This window comes from Ursus arctos, unplaced genomic scaffold, assembly GCF_023065955.2.
Source record: "Ursus arctos isolate Adak ecotype North America unplaced genomic scaffold, UrsArc2.0 scaffold_2, whole genome shotgun sequence".
Taxonomy (NCBI): Eukaryota; Metazoa; Chordata; class Mammalia; order Carnivora; family Ursidae; genus Ursus; species Ursus arctos.
Genome location: NW_026622874.1, coordinates 84,350,330 through 84,368,846, shown reverse-complemented (window position 1 = coordinate 84,368,846; position 18,517 = coordinate 84,350,330). Strand labels below are relative to the sequence as shown.

Genomic DNA, 18,517 nt, shown 5'->3' with positions numbered 1-18,517 from the left:
TAGGAGTATAAACTGATAGAAGTATCTGGGGGAAATTTTGGCAGCATCTAATAAAGCCAGATGAACATAGGCAATAGCCCCAAAATTCCACTCATAGATAGTCAGTCTCTGTGAACACCTTTCACGGGCTCGGGACACCTGTACACTATGTTCTCAAAGCGTCATCCGTCACAGCCCCACACGGGACAACCTGAAGCCCACAAACACAAGAATGGACAAGTACCCTGGGGTGTAGTCACACCACGGAATACTATGTAGCAAAGAAAATTAACACACCAGTGGCACGCAATGAAAGAATAGGTTACCCTGATTCCATTCATATACATTCTCTTTTCAAAAGTAAAATGAAACCATACTGTTTAGCTACACATAATGAAACCTGCAAAGCAAAGCAAGGAAGCGAGTACGATGAACATCAAGGAGAAAAGAAAGCATCGTCACCTGCAAAAGGCACATGGGGGAGGTTATGTTTTATGTCTGAATCTGGGTGTTTATTTTGCAACAGTTTGTTAAGCGGCACATTTGTGTTTTATCACTTTTTTTTTTGTTTTATCATTTTTTTGTGTGTGTTTATTTCCCAATAAAAACGGAGTGGGTAGCTTTTTATCTTTTCCTGGCATTGACCTTTCTTATCTAGTTATGGGCTGAATCTCTCCTCTGAATACTTGTATGATGCTGTCCAAAGAACGTCTAGGTCCTGGGAATTCTGCACTGAACAGTGCGCTTGGAGATCCTTTTCCAGCCATCTACTGACTTTGTCCCTTTTCCCGGCATCATAGCCCGTAGTGTGGATGCCCACTCCCCTATTGATGGACATCACGGCTGCTCCCATATATATATTTTTAATTTATTTGTCAGAGAGAGAGACAAACAGAGCACAAGCAAGGGGAGTAGCAGGCAGAGGGAGAAGCAGACTCCCCACAGGAAGCCCGATGCAGGACTCGATCCCAGGACCCTGGAATCATGACCTAAGCCCCAGGCAGACGCTCAACCGACTGAGCCACCCGGGCAACCCAGCTCCCACGTTTTCCTATTATAAACAACCACAGCTGTCATTTCAAGTCTTCCTGCTTCTTCTCAACCTCCAGCCCCCTGAATTCCTTCCTCGCCCTCTACAGATGACATTACCTTCTCCCTGCCAGAGAAAGTGGCTGAGAACGGCTGGCTGCCCTACCTAGGAAATTCCCTCGTCTCCGCCGGTCTTTACCACTTTCCATAGGAGGTACTGATACACAGTTATTGATGCTTTGGCTCAGAGACCCTCGGTCCCAGTCCAGTGTTGTTATACCCCAGATATTTTGCCCACATGGGAGCTAGTCACAGGTGGGGGTGGACAGACCCAGGCCAGCCACCCACCAAAGGCCTTGCTTATTGTATTTAGACTCCGTATCATCTCCAAGCAAGATTAGTTATCCGTGTTCCCCTGCCCTTTACACAGGATCACACTACATCTGGCACAAAGTGATTTTTTTTAATGATTCCTTTTATCATTCAGCAGCTCTCCCTACTTTGTGTATTTTTTTAACTGCCATAATGAAAAGTGAAAATCAGTTCTTGCTTTACGAAGACCAGGCTGGGACAGTACGATCCTGCCCTGTGTGGTAGGACCCTTAAGACACAATGAAGTCTAGAGAGGAGGACTGCTGTAAAGCTGTCGGATCAGAAATTATTTTTTAAAATGCTTTTTCAAAAAGTCTACAGCAGTGTCATTTGGGAACAAAAATGCTGACCTTCACATCTGCCAGAAATAACTCCGTTTGTACAGTTTTGTGCACAGAGGAGGAAAAGCAGTAAACCTATTATGGCTTAAACATTTAAAAGACACTGTGAGTCTCATATTGGCGCTGGAAATAAAGAACGTCGGTGAGCTCCTGTTTCTTCCTGAAAGCCTGCCCGCCCCTTCGTCATGGGTCAGCAGGTGGGAGCTGCTAAGGAGGGGGCTCCCCCATCTCACCGGTACGGCGTCCCTCACCATGTGGGGGAGCTCCCAGGGACTGGCTAATAGATATCCTCAGGGGGGAGGGAGGGAACACAAGGGTGACCCTCCCAAAGGGTGTCCCCACCCCAGAGCACCCCGACTCACCTGACCAGCGATGTAGATGGGGAGGAAGATCCAGGCCAACATCAACACAGAGAACAGGCCCTGCCCGAGAAAACAGAGTCAGGACTCAGCTCCCACCCACATCGAGGTGCTGATTTGCATTTCTCTCTGCACTTGGAGGTGCCCTGGCCTGGCTCCATCTCGGGTTCGGTACCTCATCCTCCCAGGGCCATCATACTCCCACATTGAAATGGGAGAAGGAGATGAAGGAGGGAAGCGTGGAAATAGAAGCTTTCCTGTGACTCCTCATTCAGTGGCCCCCAAAAGCTCGTGTCGCTCCCCTTCATCCAGACATGGGCCCTGCCTCGTTGAGCCAGGATGGGCTGCTAAGTGAACCCCATCATACGGTGATGTGCATAACGTACTTAAGTCTGCAGCACAGAACGAGCCCTTTAAAAATGCTTGTCACTAAGGGGGTGGCTGGCCAGCTCAGTGGGTGGAGTGAATCACTCTCGAACTCGGGATTGTGAGTTCGAGCCCCACATGGGGCGCGGAGAGGACTTAAAAATAAATAAATAAATAGAGCTTGTTTTAGAAACAATTGTTAAGTCACTACGGAGATGAAGCACTATGAAGAGGGCGTGCCCTCCTCAGTGAAACCCACACCTTACATGAGCCCTGCTACCGGGACAGTGTGTCCTATGTCTGGGGTGCCTGTGGGGTGGCAGAAAGGTCAAGAACCACCAAACCACAGAACTACATTTCTGTGATGGCCGACTGGTATCTAATACACAGAAATGCCCTCGGGCCCCATGACACCTCCTACTGCAGCCACGAAGGAGAGATTCCGAGCCCTCTTATCCCACATATTGGTTTTTTTGGGGTCCCGGCTTTCTGGGCCAGGATCAAGCAAACCCAGACGAGCCCGAAGCTTGCAGATCAAACTGATTTTTGCTGACCAGGAGCGTCTTTGGTGCTTGTTTGTTTTCTCATGAAGTACAACTCTATTTTTAAAAAGTACGGGGTAGGGGCCCCTGGGTGGCTCGTTGGGTTGAGCTTCTGACTCTTGGTTTCAGCTCAGGTCATGATCTCGGGGGTTGGGGAATCGGGCCCGCCTTGGGCTCCGCCCTCAGCAATGGAGACTGCTTGGGATTCTCTCCCTCTGCCCCTCCCCGGATTCGTGCTCCCTGTCTCTCTCTCTCTCTCTCTCTCTCTCTCTCTCTCGAAAATAAATAAATAAATAAATAAAATCTTCAACAAAAATTAATAAATGAAAGTGCAGGGCACTCACACTGTGCCCCAGGATCTACCTAGTAGGCAAAGGGTGAGCCGTACCCGCCTGGTAAAATACTTACATTCAATTCGTAAGCAGTGACAGAAAGGCCCACAGCAGCACCTGACCCTGCCAGGCCAACAAAATGTCCACTTCCCACATTGCTGGCAAACAAGGACGCACCCACCTGTGGGAAGATGGACAAGTCAGATCTCGGATCGATGGTCTATGGTACCTTCTCCCCACCCCCAGTTCCTCCCATGCTCCAGAGGGACCAAGACAGAAGGAGAAGTAGAGAAGGCAGGACCATCCCTAGACTATCTGGTACCTTTTTTTTCAAATTAGAAAAAGATTCTTCTTCTCCAAGACTCTTTTACTTCCATCTATCAGAAATTGGCCTAATAAATGTGTGTATTTATGATGGCTAACATATGAATTGTGTGCCATAGGGTTGTGCAGTGCACAACATAAACAACTGTATGCAGCATCTCCAGGGGAAAGGGTGACAGGTCTTGTGGAAGGTGCTTCATAATAAGAATGAGGAAGCCTGTGTTCTATTCCAGTTCTGCTTCTAACTTAGCAAAGCAGATAGCCCTCTTTCTGGTAGAACACTAAGTGGCCAAGTCTATACTCAATGACCCCAATCCCTGGTCTCAACCAATTGGACCAGACAGCTCTGGGCATCTGGCCCAAGCTGCATCAGTTACATTTTCTCTCCTGGGACTCTGGAACTGGGACACCATCTCTGTTACTAAATCCTAGCTAGTTTCTCTCACTGAGGCCTGCATTCTCTTGGTTACTCCCTGTTTGGGAATAGTGCCCATCCAGAAGAAGAGAAGTTGATATGGACAGATGGAAGGAAGACAAGAAGGAAAGGAGGGAGGGAGGGAGGGAAACCAGGTCTTAGTGACATCACTTGAGCCCCTGCCCTCAGCCATCCCTGAAACCAGCCTAACTAGGTTTTTCCCTTAGGTGAGCAGAAGAATCCTTGTTGTTCAAACACATTTGCATTGGAGCTAAGCCTTCTCTACACTGTGACTTCCACACAACGTACAACCAGAGTCCTGCGAGACCACAGGCTCAACAGAACATCCGCCCTCGAAGAATCTTTGAAAAGTGACTTTAACTGAACCAAAGATCACTTACTGGCCACCACACCATGTCCCCTCCAGCTAGGAAGTAGCCTTTCACTGTGTCTCTCTTGGTCTTCACTGTGGACTGAAACAAAGAAGAGAGCGGGAACAATCAGAGGCTTCCCAGAGCGCTTGAGCTATGGAGAGTCCAGCAGGCCAGATTTGCACATCAAGTGTACTTTAGATTTTGGTTTTTTTTAAACCCATGGTTTAAGAAGATTTTAATTTGAATGCTTTAGAGGAGACATAAATTCTTCAGGTCAATACAACCCCTGCCACTCCCTGCTTTGCATATTTACAGCTCACCTACGTACTTGAGTTTTCAACCGACGGCTTATCTAGGAGAGCTCCTGATGGGTCCCGTTTGCTGTTAGCGCCGCATAGCGGCGCGGCCGGCAGACACCAGGCTAAGCATCACAGAGCATCATCCCGTTAATCCCTACCCCCCAATCTAACAGATGAAGAAACTGAGGCTCGGAAGCGAAGTTACTTATCTCGTGCCGTTATTTCTAGACAGTGGAAGGGCTGGGAATTCAGACCCAGGTCTGAAGGATTACAGACTCCGAGATCCTTCAGCCTGACAACTTCACACGTTGGAGGACTTTATCCTACATTACAGCTGCACACGTCCAAAATACTGAGTGCACCAGATTTGCTGACTGCGACACAGTTTGCAACAGGAAGAGATAGGAAGCTATCCCAATGAGCCTCAGCAGAAAATAGGCTAAATAAACCACAGTACAATCACCTCATGGAACCCTGTGCGATTTTTAAGGCGTTGAGGAAGCATCAATGTACTGATATGAAAAGATAGCCAAGAGACCACAAGAGGTGAAAAATTGCAAGGTAAAACAACAACGTGTATAATAAGCTACTTCCTACTTAAGAAAGAGGCAAATACACACGATGATATTTGCTTGGATTTCCATAAGGAAACTCAAACTAATGGGCGAACAAGTTAACAACAGTAGTTACCTGTGGAGGGAAGGGCAGTAGTGAGACTTTTCACTGTATGTCATTTTAGTTGCTTTTATTTTTCAACCATGAGCCTGTACTGCCTTTAAAAAAACAAAACAAAACAAAACAAAACAAAACAAAAACAAACCTTCCTTTAAAGAAGAAAAAAGAACATGACCTTCACAGTGAAGGAAATATGGATTCTAACTCCAGCTCTGCTAATCTTACTAACATATAAGTGGCTTACATTTTTGAGCCTCAGTTTCCTTACCTATAAAATGGGCACAGTAGGAATGTCTTCTTTGTAGACATCTGTGCAAAGTACATGGGGGTAACATAAATGCAAGTGCCTAAGACAGCACCTGATAAAGGATCCACATTCTGTCCATTTTTATAAGTGTCACGCTCGGACTGCTTGATGACTTGGGTGAGTTTCTTCCCCTGCCTCCCTTCCCCTGGCTTACCCACAGTCCCACAGCCAGGACAAAGAGGAAGTACAGAACCAGCACAGCGATGTCACCTGGCTCCAGGTTCCTCTGGGGAAAAGCCTCCAGGGGCTCTGACTGGGTGGGCTGAGGGCTGCTGGAGTTGCTCTCCATGGTCCTGAGCAAACGCTTAATCCTGCAGAAAGTGCAAATGCGTGTCAGATGCTGGAACCAGAGGCAATTTTCTCATTCTCCCTGTGGCTGTCTCCTCAGAGCACCCGAATGAGAGGACAACCATGGAGCGATGTGTTGTGGGGACACGTCCCCCGGGAAGGCAAGCCACCCACCCATCTGTCCTTCCGTCCGTTCACTCATTCATTCAGCAAATACTTACAGTGAAGTCACATCAAACCAACTGCTGATTTTTAGCAATTTAGCCACTCACTTGGCAAAATATTAAAAAGAACAAACAGCATGAATAGTAGAGATGGTTTTCCACTCCAGGAGTGTGAGTAAAGCAAGACACCCGAGTTACTCCCTGTTTCTGAGGAACCTCTGAGCTGGGTGAAGGTCAAGCCGACCATTCTGTCCGAAGGTCACCTAGACACTACGATCTTGTTCCTTCGAATGATGGATGGCCCATAAAATCGCACATATTTAGTGATATCTATAGCTGGGCATCATTCTAAGTGTTTACTGTTAGTGAGCGCTACTGTCATCATTCCCATTTTACAGATGGTAAAACTGAGGCACAGGGAAGTTAAGTAACTTGCTTAAGGTACTACAGCTCAAGCAGCAGAGTTGGGGTTTGAAGGCAAATGATCTTACTCCAGAATCCATACTTTAACCACTATCCTAAGCTGTTTCTCAGTATCTTGCACTTGTGTGCGATTTAAGGGATTTCAGTGGTGGACAGATAAATGTCCCCCTCAAGGGTGTGTACATTCTAATCCCCAGAACCTGTGAATACGTTTAGTCACACGGCCAGAGGACAATTAAATTTGCAGATTTCTCCTGCATTACCTGAGTGAGCCCATTGCAACCACAGGGGTCCTTAAAAGTGAAAGGGAATCAGAAGAGAGAACCAGAGATGAGAGTGCGAGAAGGATTTGGCCAAATGTTGCTGGCTTTGAAGATCAAAAAATAGGGACCACAACCCAAGGAACACAGGCAGCTTCTAGAAGCTGGAAACACAAATTAATGCATTCCACCGGAGAGCATCCAAAAGGAATTCGGCCCTGCTGTCACCTTGATGTTAGCCCAGTGAGACCCACTTAGAACTTCTGACTTCCAGAACCTTAAGATAATAACCCTGCACTGTTTCAAGGTGCTGCATTGCTGGTAACTGGAAACTAATAAAATTCCCAAGGGTGATTTTTTTGACCAATGTGGTTTGGCCATTGACTTATTCCTGTGTTACTGCATGACTCCACTCTGGGGGTTTGGGAATGAAAACACTCAGTCCCTGACCTCTACAATGGGGAGCCCAGTAATGGGGAAATTCCCTCATCAGATACCACAAAGATGTTCCATATAGGAGAGGTGCTTAGAGGCAGATGTGTTAAGGATTGGAGCTTAGAAGCCACAGAGCTGGCTTCACCACTGAGCAGTCCTGAGAACCGGGACAAATTCTCTAAATGGGCAATAAGGGTGTGCATTGAGAGACTGTGGTGAGCTCCTACCTATGAAAGGCTGCTTGTGCTTGCTTGCACAGTACCCCATAAATTCTATTATCATGATTAATAGGATTGTCTACAAGATGCAGTGAGTGAGGTAAAGACCACCTCACTGTCAACGAAGAGATCCAAACAGTAGAATATAAGCTGAGTTCTGAAGAGTGAGCCAGTGGTTCTAGATGTATGAGCAGGGACAGGGGAGCATTCCAGTCCAAGACAATAGCATGTACACACTGAGGTGTGAGTAAGCATGTCACAGTCGTTAAACCACCAGATTCTGGGGCGCCTGGTGGCTTAGCCGGTTAAGCGTCTGACTCTTGATTTCGGCTCAGGTCATGATCTCAGGGTTGTGAGATCCAGCCCCACATCGGGCTCCATGCTGGGTGTGGAGCCTGCTTAAGATTCTCCCTCTCCCTCTGCCTCTCCCCAAGACATACAAATGGCTAACAGACACATGAAAAAATGTTCAAAATCATTAGCCATCAAGGAAATCCAAATCAAAACCACACTGAGATACCACCTTACGCCAGTTAGAATGGCAAAAATAGACAAGGCAAGAAACAACAATTGTTGGAGAGGATGTGGAGAAAGGGGATCCCTCCTACATTGTTGGTGGGAATGCAAGTTGGTACGGCCACTCTGGAAAACCGTGTGGAGGTCCCTTAAAAAGTTAAAAATTGAGCTACCCTATGATCCAGCCATTGCACTACTGGGTGTTTACCCCAAAGATACAGACGTAGTGAAGAGAAGGGCCATATGCACCCCAATGTTCATAGCAGCAATGTCCACAATAGCTAAATCGTGGAAGGAGCGGAGATGCCCTGCAACAGATGACTGGATTAAGAAGTTGTGGTCCATATATACAATGGAATATTACTCAGCTATCAGAAAGAACGAGTTCTCAACATTTGCTACAACATGGACGGCACTGGAGGAGATAATGCTTAGTGAAATAAGTCAAGCAGAGAAAGACAACTATCATATGATTTCTCTCATCTATGGAACATAAGAACTAGAATGATCAGTAGGGGAAGAAAGGGATAAAGAAAGGGGGGGTAATCAGAAGGGGGAATGAAACATGAGAGACTATGGACTATGAGAAACAAACTGAGGGCTACAGAGGGGAGGGGGGTGGGGGAATGGGATAGACCGGTGATGGGTAGTAAGGAGGGCACATATTGCATGGTGCACTGGGTGATATACACAACTAATGAATCATCAAGCCTTACATCGAAAACCGGGGATGTACTGTATGGTGACTAACATAATATAATAAAAAATCATTATTAAAAAAAAAAAAAAAGATTCTCCCTCTCCCTCTGCCTCTCCCCACTCTTTTTCTCTTTCTCTAAAGTAAACAAGCAGGGTGCCTGGGTGGCTCAGGTCATGATCCCAGGGTCTTGGGTTCGAGTCCCGCACCGGGCCCCCCCCAATCAGCAGGGGGTCTGCTTCTCCCTCTGCCCCTCCTCCCATTCATTCTCTCAATCTCTCTCTCTCTCAAATAAATAAATCTTCAAAAAAATTAAGTAAATAAGTAATTTTTGAAGTCAATGCTCTAACTCCAAGAAAAATAAAGGGAAAGCAATTAATGATAAAATGGTGACTACGTCAACATGAGATTGTGTTCTGCCTCACTCTGAGCAGACCCTAAGAGGCAGTCAGACACGTGTACCTATCATGCTGCATAAGTTTCGAATTTAAGAGAAATAAGGAAGTCAGAAGCCATTTTATTCCCCAAATTCAGAATAAAAAGTGAATCTGCAAAGGGAATACCAGCACAGAAACTTAATAGTCGACCCTTGACCAACATGGGGGTTAGGGGCGCTGACCCCCCCGCCGTGCAGCCGAAAATCCACATGTAGCTTTTGACTCCCCCCAAGTTCACTACAGACAGGCTACTGCTGACCAGAAGCCTTACTAATAACAGCTGATTAACACATATTTTGTATGTTGTATGTACTATATACTGTATTCTTACAATAAAGGTAGAGAAAATATTTTTAAAAATGAGAGAATACATTTACAGTACTGCACTGTATTTATTTAAAAAAAAAAAAAATGAACACACCACGTGTAAGTGGACCCGTGCAGTTCAAACCCATGTTGTTCAAGGGTCAAGTGTGTATATACCAAAATGCTTACATTTGTGAGCATACTTTGTGATTTCATTATCTTTTAAGGCCGTTCCCTGCTCAGTGCGGGGCTTGAACTCATGACCCTGAGATCAAGAGTCAGATGCTCTACTGACTGAGCCAGCCAGGCGCCCCTATGATTTTAAATGTTATGCAAAAGTCCAGGGCGCCTGGGTGGCTCAGTGGGTTAAGCAACCGTCTGCTTTCGGCTCAGGTCATGATTCCAGGGTCTTGGGATCAAGTCCAGCGTCAGGCTCCTTGCTCTGCAGGGAGCCTGCTTCTCCCTCTGCCTGGCGCTCCCCCTGCTTGTGTGCGCTCTCTCTGACAAATAAATAAATAAAATCTTTAAAAAGAAATCAGTAGGGCTTGGTGCTTAGTCGACAGGGCAATAAGGATTAGGGAATAATTTCTTGCTTCTGATCAGAGATGCCCACAGACGGAATGACCTGATTACCCGGGTGGGATGTTCCTTGTTTTTAGAGTAAGCCTCTCAACTCCAAAACTATTGACATTTTGGGCCGGATAATTCTGTTATGGGGTGGGAAGGCTATCCTGGGCATTGCAGGATGTTTAACTACGTCGCTGCAAGGAGATGTCTTATTGTCCTAACAAGGCAGCTGGACGTTCACTTAGACTGGATGCCTCAGGGGGGCACTCCAGGACCTTCAGTTCTCTTCCCACGCCAAGTGTAGCTCTAGCCTTCTCCCCGGGGCTGCACCTTGTTCTGTTGGAAGAGTGCTCAGGGCTGCTCAGACCTTGGGCTTGATGACCCTCTTCCCGGAAGGGAGAACCCAAGCAACCAGGGTCCCACTGCATTGATGGAGAGGAAAGACAGCAGAGAGGGAGAGAGAGGGAGAGACGGGAGACGGCCGCTACTGGGCACACCCAGCTCAGACACTTACTGTGCCCTGAAGTAGCAGAAGCCAGGATTCCCCTCACACCTCAGTCTAGGTTTTAGGATCATTATCACCTGCGAAATGGGGTAATAACCTGTTCCAGATGAACCCAACTGAACCAGACACTTGCAAAGCCTTTGTGCAAGAAAGTGGGAAGGTGGCTGCAGTTTCCAGGGTGGGAACAGAGACCCAGGAAGGAAAGGGGCAGCTGGGTGGCTCAGTCAGTTGAGCATCCGACTCAAATCATTTCAGAGTCAAGAGATCAAACCCCGCAACACGCTCTGCCCTCCGTGCACAGTCCGCTTGAGATTCTCTCCCTCGCCTTCTGTCCCTTCCCCTTCACACGTTCTCTGAAATGAAATCTTTAAAAAATAATAATAAAGGAGGGAAAGGCACATTCTGGAGGCTTGGGGAGGAGGGGGCTAGATGGTCCATCAGGTTATCTCAGGGGTGAAATCCCTACTACGTAGTGTTACTGCCCATTACAGGCGAGGGGAGGAAAGTGGCTCTGGGAGGTTTAGCATCATGTCCAAAGCCAGGGCTCGAACCCATATTTTTAGGGTTTCACAGACTGCGTTTTTACCTGCTGCTTCCAAATCCAGGGGCTTTGGAGAAGGTGAGGGCTAAGAGCTTGGGAAGCAGTTCAAGATGGAGACAGATGCTGAGCTGGGGAGTAGGGTAGATTTTCTAGAACCCAGCAGGTCTGAAAGGGAGGAAGGAGGGGCGGGCAGTGGGCTGCCGGGCGGGCCAGCCCCTCCCCCAGCTGCCCCTTGCAGGCCTCTGCCCGCCAGGCACCGAGGGCGGTGGGAGCGGATAAACAACTTATTCATCACGGCCCTGGGCAGGCTGGCACCGGCTCCAGGCTCTTCCTGAGTCCCAGGGAGGTGGGGGCCCTGCCAGGGGCCGGGAGGGACTGGCCCTTCTGCACGGCAGGAACAGGAGCGGAGACCAGAGAAGCTGGGAACCTCAGTGCTGCCGCTTCGGCCATACGCTCACAGGCTAACAAGCCCCTTATCGGCACATCGCGATCACTGTGCAAGTGCCGGTCATGGGACCCGCTTCACAGCTGTCCCCTTAGTGCAGCTGCTTAGCCTGGTGAGGCAGACACTGTTACCAGTGCCTTTCCAGGTGGGAAAGGGAGGCATGAAGACGGGAGAGTGAGCTGGGTTCGGGTCCTAGCCACTTGCTTCTAGGGCACAGTAAATGCCGGAGGTGGGATTCGAACCCAGGTCCTCAATAGCAGGAGCTTTGCATTACGCAATACTGGCTGCTCTGTCTTTATCCCCGCCCCTCCTCCCACCCTCCTTTCCTGTCTGCTCCCCTCCTTCACTCCTTCCCTCCATCCTTCTGGGTTTTTCCACATTTATTAGGCACCAGCTGTGGGTCAGGCTCTGTGCTAGACCCAAAGGACAAAGTAGTGAGCAAGGCAGACATGGTCCCTGTTCTGGTGGGTTCTTCCGCCAGCACTTTGCAGCCTCGTACATGAGAGCCCTTTGCCCTTGCACTGCTGCAGGATGGCCAAGCGGGAGCTGGGCTCCGGCTTCACCTCCTGTGAGGGACCCTCTGTGTGGGAGGGCCGGGTTAAGGGGAGTCGGGTGTTGGACAAAGCCGGCGTTGTAACATCGCCTTTGTTTCCCAGAACACCCTGGCCTCGCGGTCACCGATGGGCCAGAGAACAAAGGAAGCTTAGCACCCAGGGACGGCGGCTCACCCTTTTCCTTGTAGCCGTTACATAATTTGCCATAGCAGATGTGGAAATTTTCCACGTCCCAGTGCGAGGACAAGACTGGGAAACACAGCCGCAGGTGGGGGGGGCGGGGTCTCGTTCCTTAGGCTGGCTCCCCTGTGTGTGTCCACGGATGGGCAGTTGGGGGGGGGGGGTTTACAACATTATTCTTTCATTTTTGTGCGCCTCGAAACATTTCATAACAAAAGAACAACAAACAGAACAAAACTTACAGCATAAAACCATCTGTGTGTATTAAATATATTCCAAGACACAAAACAGCTCGACATTTTTGCCAGGATGCAGGTGTATTTGCCAAAGAATGTCAAACACATTAGTGGGGACAGAGAATGAGAGAGAGAGATACTAGGGACCCTGCAGGGACCAGAGATGACAGCTTTACTACAAGTTTTAATTACAGACAAAAACTCTCCGCAAAAGAGATGTGTTCGGATAAAACATAAAGACCTTAGAACTGCACTGCCTGGTTCAAATCCCAGCTCTACCTTTTACTAGTTCCGTGATCTTGGGCCAACAAACTCTGAGGCTCAGTTTCCCCATCTACAAAATGGGCATAGAGGGGCGCCTGGGTGGCTCAGTCAGTTAAGCGTCTGCCTTCGGCTCAGGTCATGATCTCAGGGTCCTGGGATCGAGCTCCTTGCTCAGCGGTGAGCCTGCTTCTCCTTCATCCCTCTGCGTGCCCCCCCCCCCACAGCTTGTTCTCTGACAAATAAATAAATAAATAAAAATCTTAAAAAATAAAAATGCCCCTACTTAAAAAAAAATGGGGATAGTAATCAGACCTGTCACAGGTTTGTTAAGAGCATTAGGTGAATTCCTTATATAACATATTAGGTCCAGAATACTTGGGTCTGTCTCTGTCCCTGTTGCAAAAAAAAAGGGGGGGGGAGAGACCCTGGACCTTGTGGTCCAGCAGATCCTGACCAGCTACATGTGTGAATCTCATTTTAAATGCACAGCACCCCAAGAGGTCAGGTCTTGGATTAACCCCACTGAACAGGTGAGGAAAACAAAGCAGAGGTCCGGGCCCAAGGTCACGGTGCTGGTAAATGACTGAACCCAGGTCCAGCCCGGCTTAATCGCTGAGCTCCTAACCACTGCCTGGCACGTGTACCCTTGGCAGGGAAAATTCCAGAGGTGACAACCTTCGGTGATGACCTTGTCTCTTGACTTCCTAGAGAACAGAGCATCCAAATGCCAACGTGGCCTCTCAAATGGAATGCGCCCAATTCGGGGACCGTGCTGGGAAACCCCAGCACACCCCCATCCCACACACAGGCCGCTTTGCCCACCCTGACACTCGTAGCAGACACCCGAGAGCCTGAAGTCATGCGTTCCCTCATTCACTCATCCATCCAGTGTCCGTGCGTACCTACCATGTGCCCGAGGACAGCGGTGGCCACGGTACGCCAACACACAACCAAACGATTAGTGCCTCTTTCTCGACTCCCAGAATCTAATGGCCCCTAATTCACTCCATTCTTCTTCCTGAGCATGGCTGAAGCCATCCATTCATTTTCCCTCATCTTTACTCTAGTGCTTTCGTCTATACCAGCACAAGACCCTCCCGCCTCCCCTCCTTCCAATCCGCCCCCCCTCAGATTGGAAGCCAGAGGGATCTTCGACCATAAATCAGATGCGGTCACCAGCAGATGAGCGTGGCCACTGTGCGTGCTCTGCTGCGGCCCACCCTCGCCACACACCGGCCCTCTTCCTATTCCTCACGCCTTTGCTGTTCTGTTCCCTCTGCCTAGAATGCTCTTCCCTATGGCCTCAGCTTGACCAGCTCCTCCCCGTCCTTCAGATGTCACCCTCCTGTCCCATCCCCAGACGAGCTTTCTCTCAGCCTCCATCTAAATCGGGTCCCTGCGATCTGCCGTCACAGCACACAGGACTTTCCCTCACTGTTGAATCAAACACCACATCTGATTTGTACGAGTCATCACGGCCCGTGCCCGCGACACCGGAATTTCCCTGAAGGCAGGGACTGTGTCTCTCTTACTCACTCGGTGTCCCCGAAGCCAGCACTCATACATCTGTGTAACGGATACGGGACTTTTCAGAGCTTTTGCTATCTACCCTTGTGCACTGTGACCCCTCCTCCCCGAAGTCCTATCCCCAGGACCTGGGGAGGGCATCTCTCTTATCCGTACCCCCAGAATCACTCAGCAAAACACCAGTGGAAAACCAGACATTGTGGGTAAGCCCGTGGCTGTGAGCATTGAGTCTCGGCTTTGCCACTCACGATCTGTGCAAACTCGGGCATGTTTCTTGATGGCTCTCCGTCTGTCTGTGAATTAGGGTGGCTGTGTCCTCGGGGGTGACTGTCCAGTGAGACCAGGCCCAGGAAGGGAAACCCTCTGCACGTGCCCAGCGCGTCCCAGTGCAACTCAGATTTGCCTTGTACCTAGTGGCCAGGCCGTGGTGGTGGCAGCAATGTGTTCCTCCAGCCTTCTGTTGTTTACATAGATATTTCACCCACATATCTCCTTGGGTCCTTGGGAGATGCCACGCCTGTAGGCTGGGCTGGGCTGGGCTGGGGTTTACAATCCCCTTTAACAGATAAGAACGTGAGGCCCAGTGAACTGAGTCTTTGAACTTGGGCTGTGGAAGCACAGGGACCCATGCCTGGTGCCACTGGCTGTCCCCACCCCCCACCCCCCCAAACACACTCCATGCGCCCCGTGTGTGACGGGCCTTCTCCAAGGAGAGGAGCTGTGCCCCCACCACCCCCACCCCCGCTCACAGCTGGAGTCCTCTCTGTGACCAACCAAGTTTGGAGAATGGCTGTCAGGTTGGGCAGGGTGCAGGTAGGGAATCTTACCTTCCTCTGGATGCAGGGCTCACCTGGCCTGCCCAGGGGGGCCCCGTCCCTGGCTTCTGAGGCAGAAGGCGGCTGCAAGAAGCGGGGACACCTGGGCTCCTCCCCCCTCACAGCCAGAGATTGAGAGGACAGTGGCCGCCCTCTCCCGCACCGCCTACAGTGGAGAGCCTCCTTGCGGGTCAAACTCCAAATTCCAGCTCACAGCAGCAGGGATCAGAGGAAGAGAATCATCTCCCCAGGCAGAGGAGAGGTCGGGCCCAGCCCTGAACCCTTGAACTTGAACTCCGAGCAGGCACATGTGGGGAGGATGGCAGGCCCTGATTTCCGCCCCTGCAGCCTCCATCTGGGCCTCACCTGGAGGGGTCCCATGGCGGGGGGGGGGCCCATGGCAGGGAGGGGCCGGGAAGCCGCAGGAGCCCCGCACTGTCCTGCTTCACTCACCCACTCCTCCACCGGCCCGCCTCCACGATGGGGACAGGCGGGCCTGGGACGGGCTGTGGGAAGGGGGAGGAGAGAGGCTGGCGGGGGAGGCAAGGGGACAGCGGAAAAATCCCAGGAGGGCCCTTGCAGCCACGGCCCCACCACCGCAGCGGCAGGGACAGTGCCCATGCTTTGTGCCGCCCCTTTTCTGCTCCAGACCAAGGCAGGGCAAAGAAGACAGGCGTCTGGAGCCCCAGGGAGTTGGCAGGAGTGACCAAGCCACGGCCAGGGGCCCATGACACCAGGACAGGCAACGGAGGACAGCAGAAGACTTTCACGGGAGCATTCCAAAATTTTTTTAAAAAAATAAGTACTAGCATTTACAAACCAGGAGACTGGAAACAGGACTCTGACTTCCCACGTTCATAGAACATTCTGAAGATCTGGCCACCCCAGGTCCACATGGCCACAAGGCAGCCACTGACTAGAGCAGGCTGTGGTCACCTTCTGTCACCACAGACCCCACCTCCAGCCCACGGGTCTCCCTCAGTAGCCCCAGCTGGGCCCTGGGTGCGCAGACCCCGCTCAGCGTGATTCAGAAAGACCAGTGACAGTGACTACGCGCCAGGCATCGGTCCTTCCAAGGGCCTGCTTTCCGTGTCTTTGCTCACTCGAGCTTTTGCAACAACCCTTTAAGATCCTGTGACCATCTCCCTTTCACTGATTAGGAAGGACAGATAAAGACAGAAATGAAGGAGAGTTGGAAGACAGGCAGGCAGCGGGCCAGGGTCCCCGTCCTAGGAGAAAACCATCCTTAAAAGGAAAAAGCCCTCCATCCTGTTCTAGGCTTTCCAGAAAGGGAGGGAATGGCCTTGGGCGTCGTAACCCAAGCCCTGGGGGGTCGCTCAACAGCCAGTGGGATATTTAAACAAAGAGCCTGATCTGGTGGCCTGAGGCTGGCTGCCACGCCTTAGGGCACGGGTGGCCGCCGCCCTCTAGGTCTCCGAGGCTGTGAAACACCACTCCAGGAGGCGCCCTTCACCCCTTCCCATGTGAACAACTACCTGATAGGTAATGAGCATGTGGACGAAAACGTGATTGGGTGACAGGTGCATGGAGCGTGAATCAGATTAAACAGCCCGCCCCCAACCTCCCAAGAACCCCTAGACTGAGAAACGTGACGGCAAGCCCCTCGAGTCCTCTCCCTCTTTGGGAGCTTTGGGCTGTCGCTCAGTAAACTTTGCTCTGCTGCCCACCACTCTTTGGTCTATTTCTTTGCTCTCCAAAGATGGGGAACCAAGAACCCCAGGCACCAAAGGAAAAGAAATCCCAAAGCAGCAGGCCAGTAACAGGGCACCTGGGTGGCTCAGTCAGTTAAGCGTCTGACTCTTGATTTCAGCTCAGGTCATGATCTCAGGGTCGTGAGATCGAGCCCCGGGTCCGGCTCCATGCTCAGTGTGGAGTCTGCTTGAGATTCTCTCTCTCCTTCTGTCTCTGCCCCTCCCCACCCCATTCACAAGCCTACGTAACGTTCTCTCTCTCAAAAAAAATAAATAAAATCTTAAAAAAAAAAGAGAGAGACCAGTAACTTGCCTGAGGTCGCCCAGCTGTGAACAGCAGCTTTTGCATCTGAACCCAGAGTCCTCCAGGAGCAGGGGAGAAGGAGTAGTCTGCCTCAGAGGGACGGGCATACAGAAGGGACAGCAGGGATTGGAAGAGGGGGACAGACAGAAGGCCAGGGAATGGCCAGCCTGCAACTGTGATGTGGGGCCACAGGCCACAATACCAGGAAGGCAGAGGGTGCTGCAGAATGTGCACTGCTCCCCCAGCCCGGGGCCCAGCCGTGAGCACGTGGGCATGCGTGGGGGCCACAGGCATGGTTGGGGGTCACAGCGCTTACAGAGCAGGCACGTGCATGAGCGGGGCTGGCCAGGCCGGGCTGTGACCCACTGGAGCGCATGTGTCCCAGCCAAAGGGGGTCGTCATGACCCAGCTCTAATGTGGAGAACCCAGGCCCAATGGGGCCAGGCCTTCTGCGTGTTCTAGAAAAATAAGTCCAGAATTTTGTATACTCACATGACCCTTCATCTGTGCAGGCCAGGCGTGGTCCACTGGCCCCTGGTTCATCGCCTCTGACAGCTTCCCTGACTTTCTACCCTCTTTTGGTGCTGGGAAGACAGGAGAGGACAGACAATGGTACGACCATTCAGAAGAACTTTTTGGAAGTTTCTTACTTCCAAGGTGAACACAGCCCTACTCTATGGCTCAGCAATTCCACCCCCAGGTATGAAAAGAGACAATGAAAAGAGACGTTCCCACGAAGACTTATACACAAACCTACCGAGGTCTTGCTCACGATCGGCTCAGGGCTCACCCGCGGGAGAAGGGACGAGGAAGACTGCTGGCTTACAGGAGAACAAGCAGGCGCCGCCACGGATGGGCCTCAGAAGCTGAGGCAGACGAGAAGGAATACACACCTTATGATCCTGGAGCCGAGGCGCAGGGGTGCGGCTCCGGAGTCCCACGTAGACCCGGTCCGGCCACTCGCCGCTGAGGAAATCCAAAGGCAGAGAAACTTTCACCAGGGTGCTGAAAAATACTTCCAGGTTTATATAGGGAAAATGTGGGACAGAGGTGGGCAGTGAAGGTCAGGTCATCAGTGTCTTAGGGTTAATCACAGGCGGGGTCTTGCTGGCTCGGGGCGGTCCTTACTGCTCGAGGGGTAGTTTCAGGTCAGACACAAGATGCTTTCCCTGCTCGGCCTTTTGCCTGAGTTAAGAGATAAGTTGGAAAGAACTTAATTATTTTTTTTAAGATTTTATTTATTTGACAGAAAGAGAGAGAGTGCAAGCCGGGGGAGCAGTAGAGGGAGAGGGAGAAACAGGCTCCCTGCAGAGCAGAGACCCCGATGCAGAACTTAGATCCCAGGACCCGGGGATCATGACCTGAGCCGAAGGCAGATGCTTCACTGACTGAGCCACCCAGGTGTCCGA

The 18,517-nt window shown here is 50.6% G+C and overlaps 1 protein-coding gene across 1 annotated transcript in view; it reads right to left on the bottom strand.

The window, feature by feature from the left end:
* The window catches only part of SLC5A11 (solute carrier family 5 member 11), a 42,019-nt gene extending 26,842 nt beyond the window's left edge, over positions 1-15,177 (bottom strand). The window contains exons 1-5 of the mRNA XM_026515636.4: positions 15,105-15,177; positions 5,869-6,025; positions 4,461-4,532; positions 3,397-3,501; positions 2,084-2,143 (exon numbers count right to left, since the gene is read on the bottom strand). Coding sequence (XP_026371421.1) covers positions 2,084-2,143; positions 3,397-3,501; positions 4,461-4,532; positions 5,869-6,003 — 372 coding nt within the window. The 5' untranslated portion in view covers positions 6,004-6,025; positions 15,105-15,177. The remainder of the gene's footprint in view (positions 1-2,083; positions 2,144-3,396; positions 3,502-4,460; positions 4,533-5,868; positions 6,026-15,104) is intronic.
* Between the last annotated feature and the right edge of the window lie 3,340 nt (positions 15,178-18,517).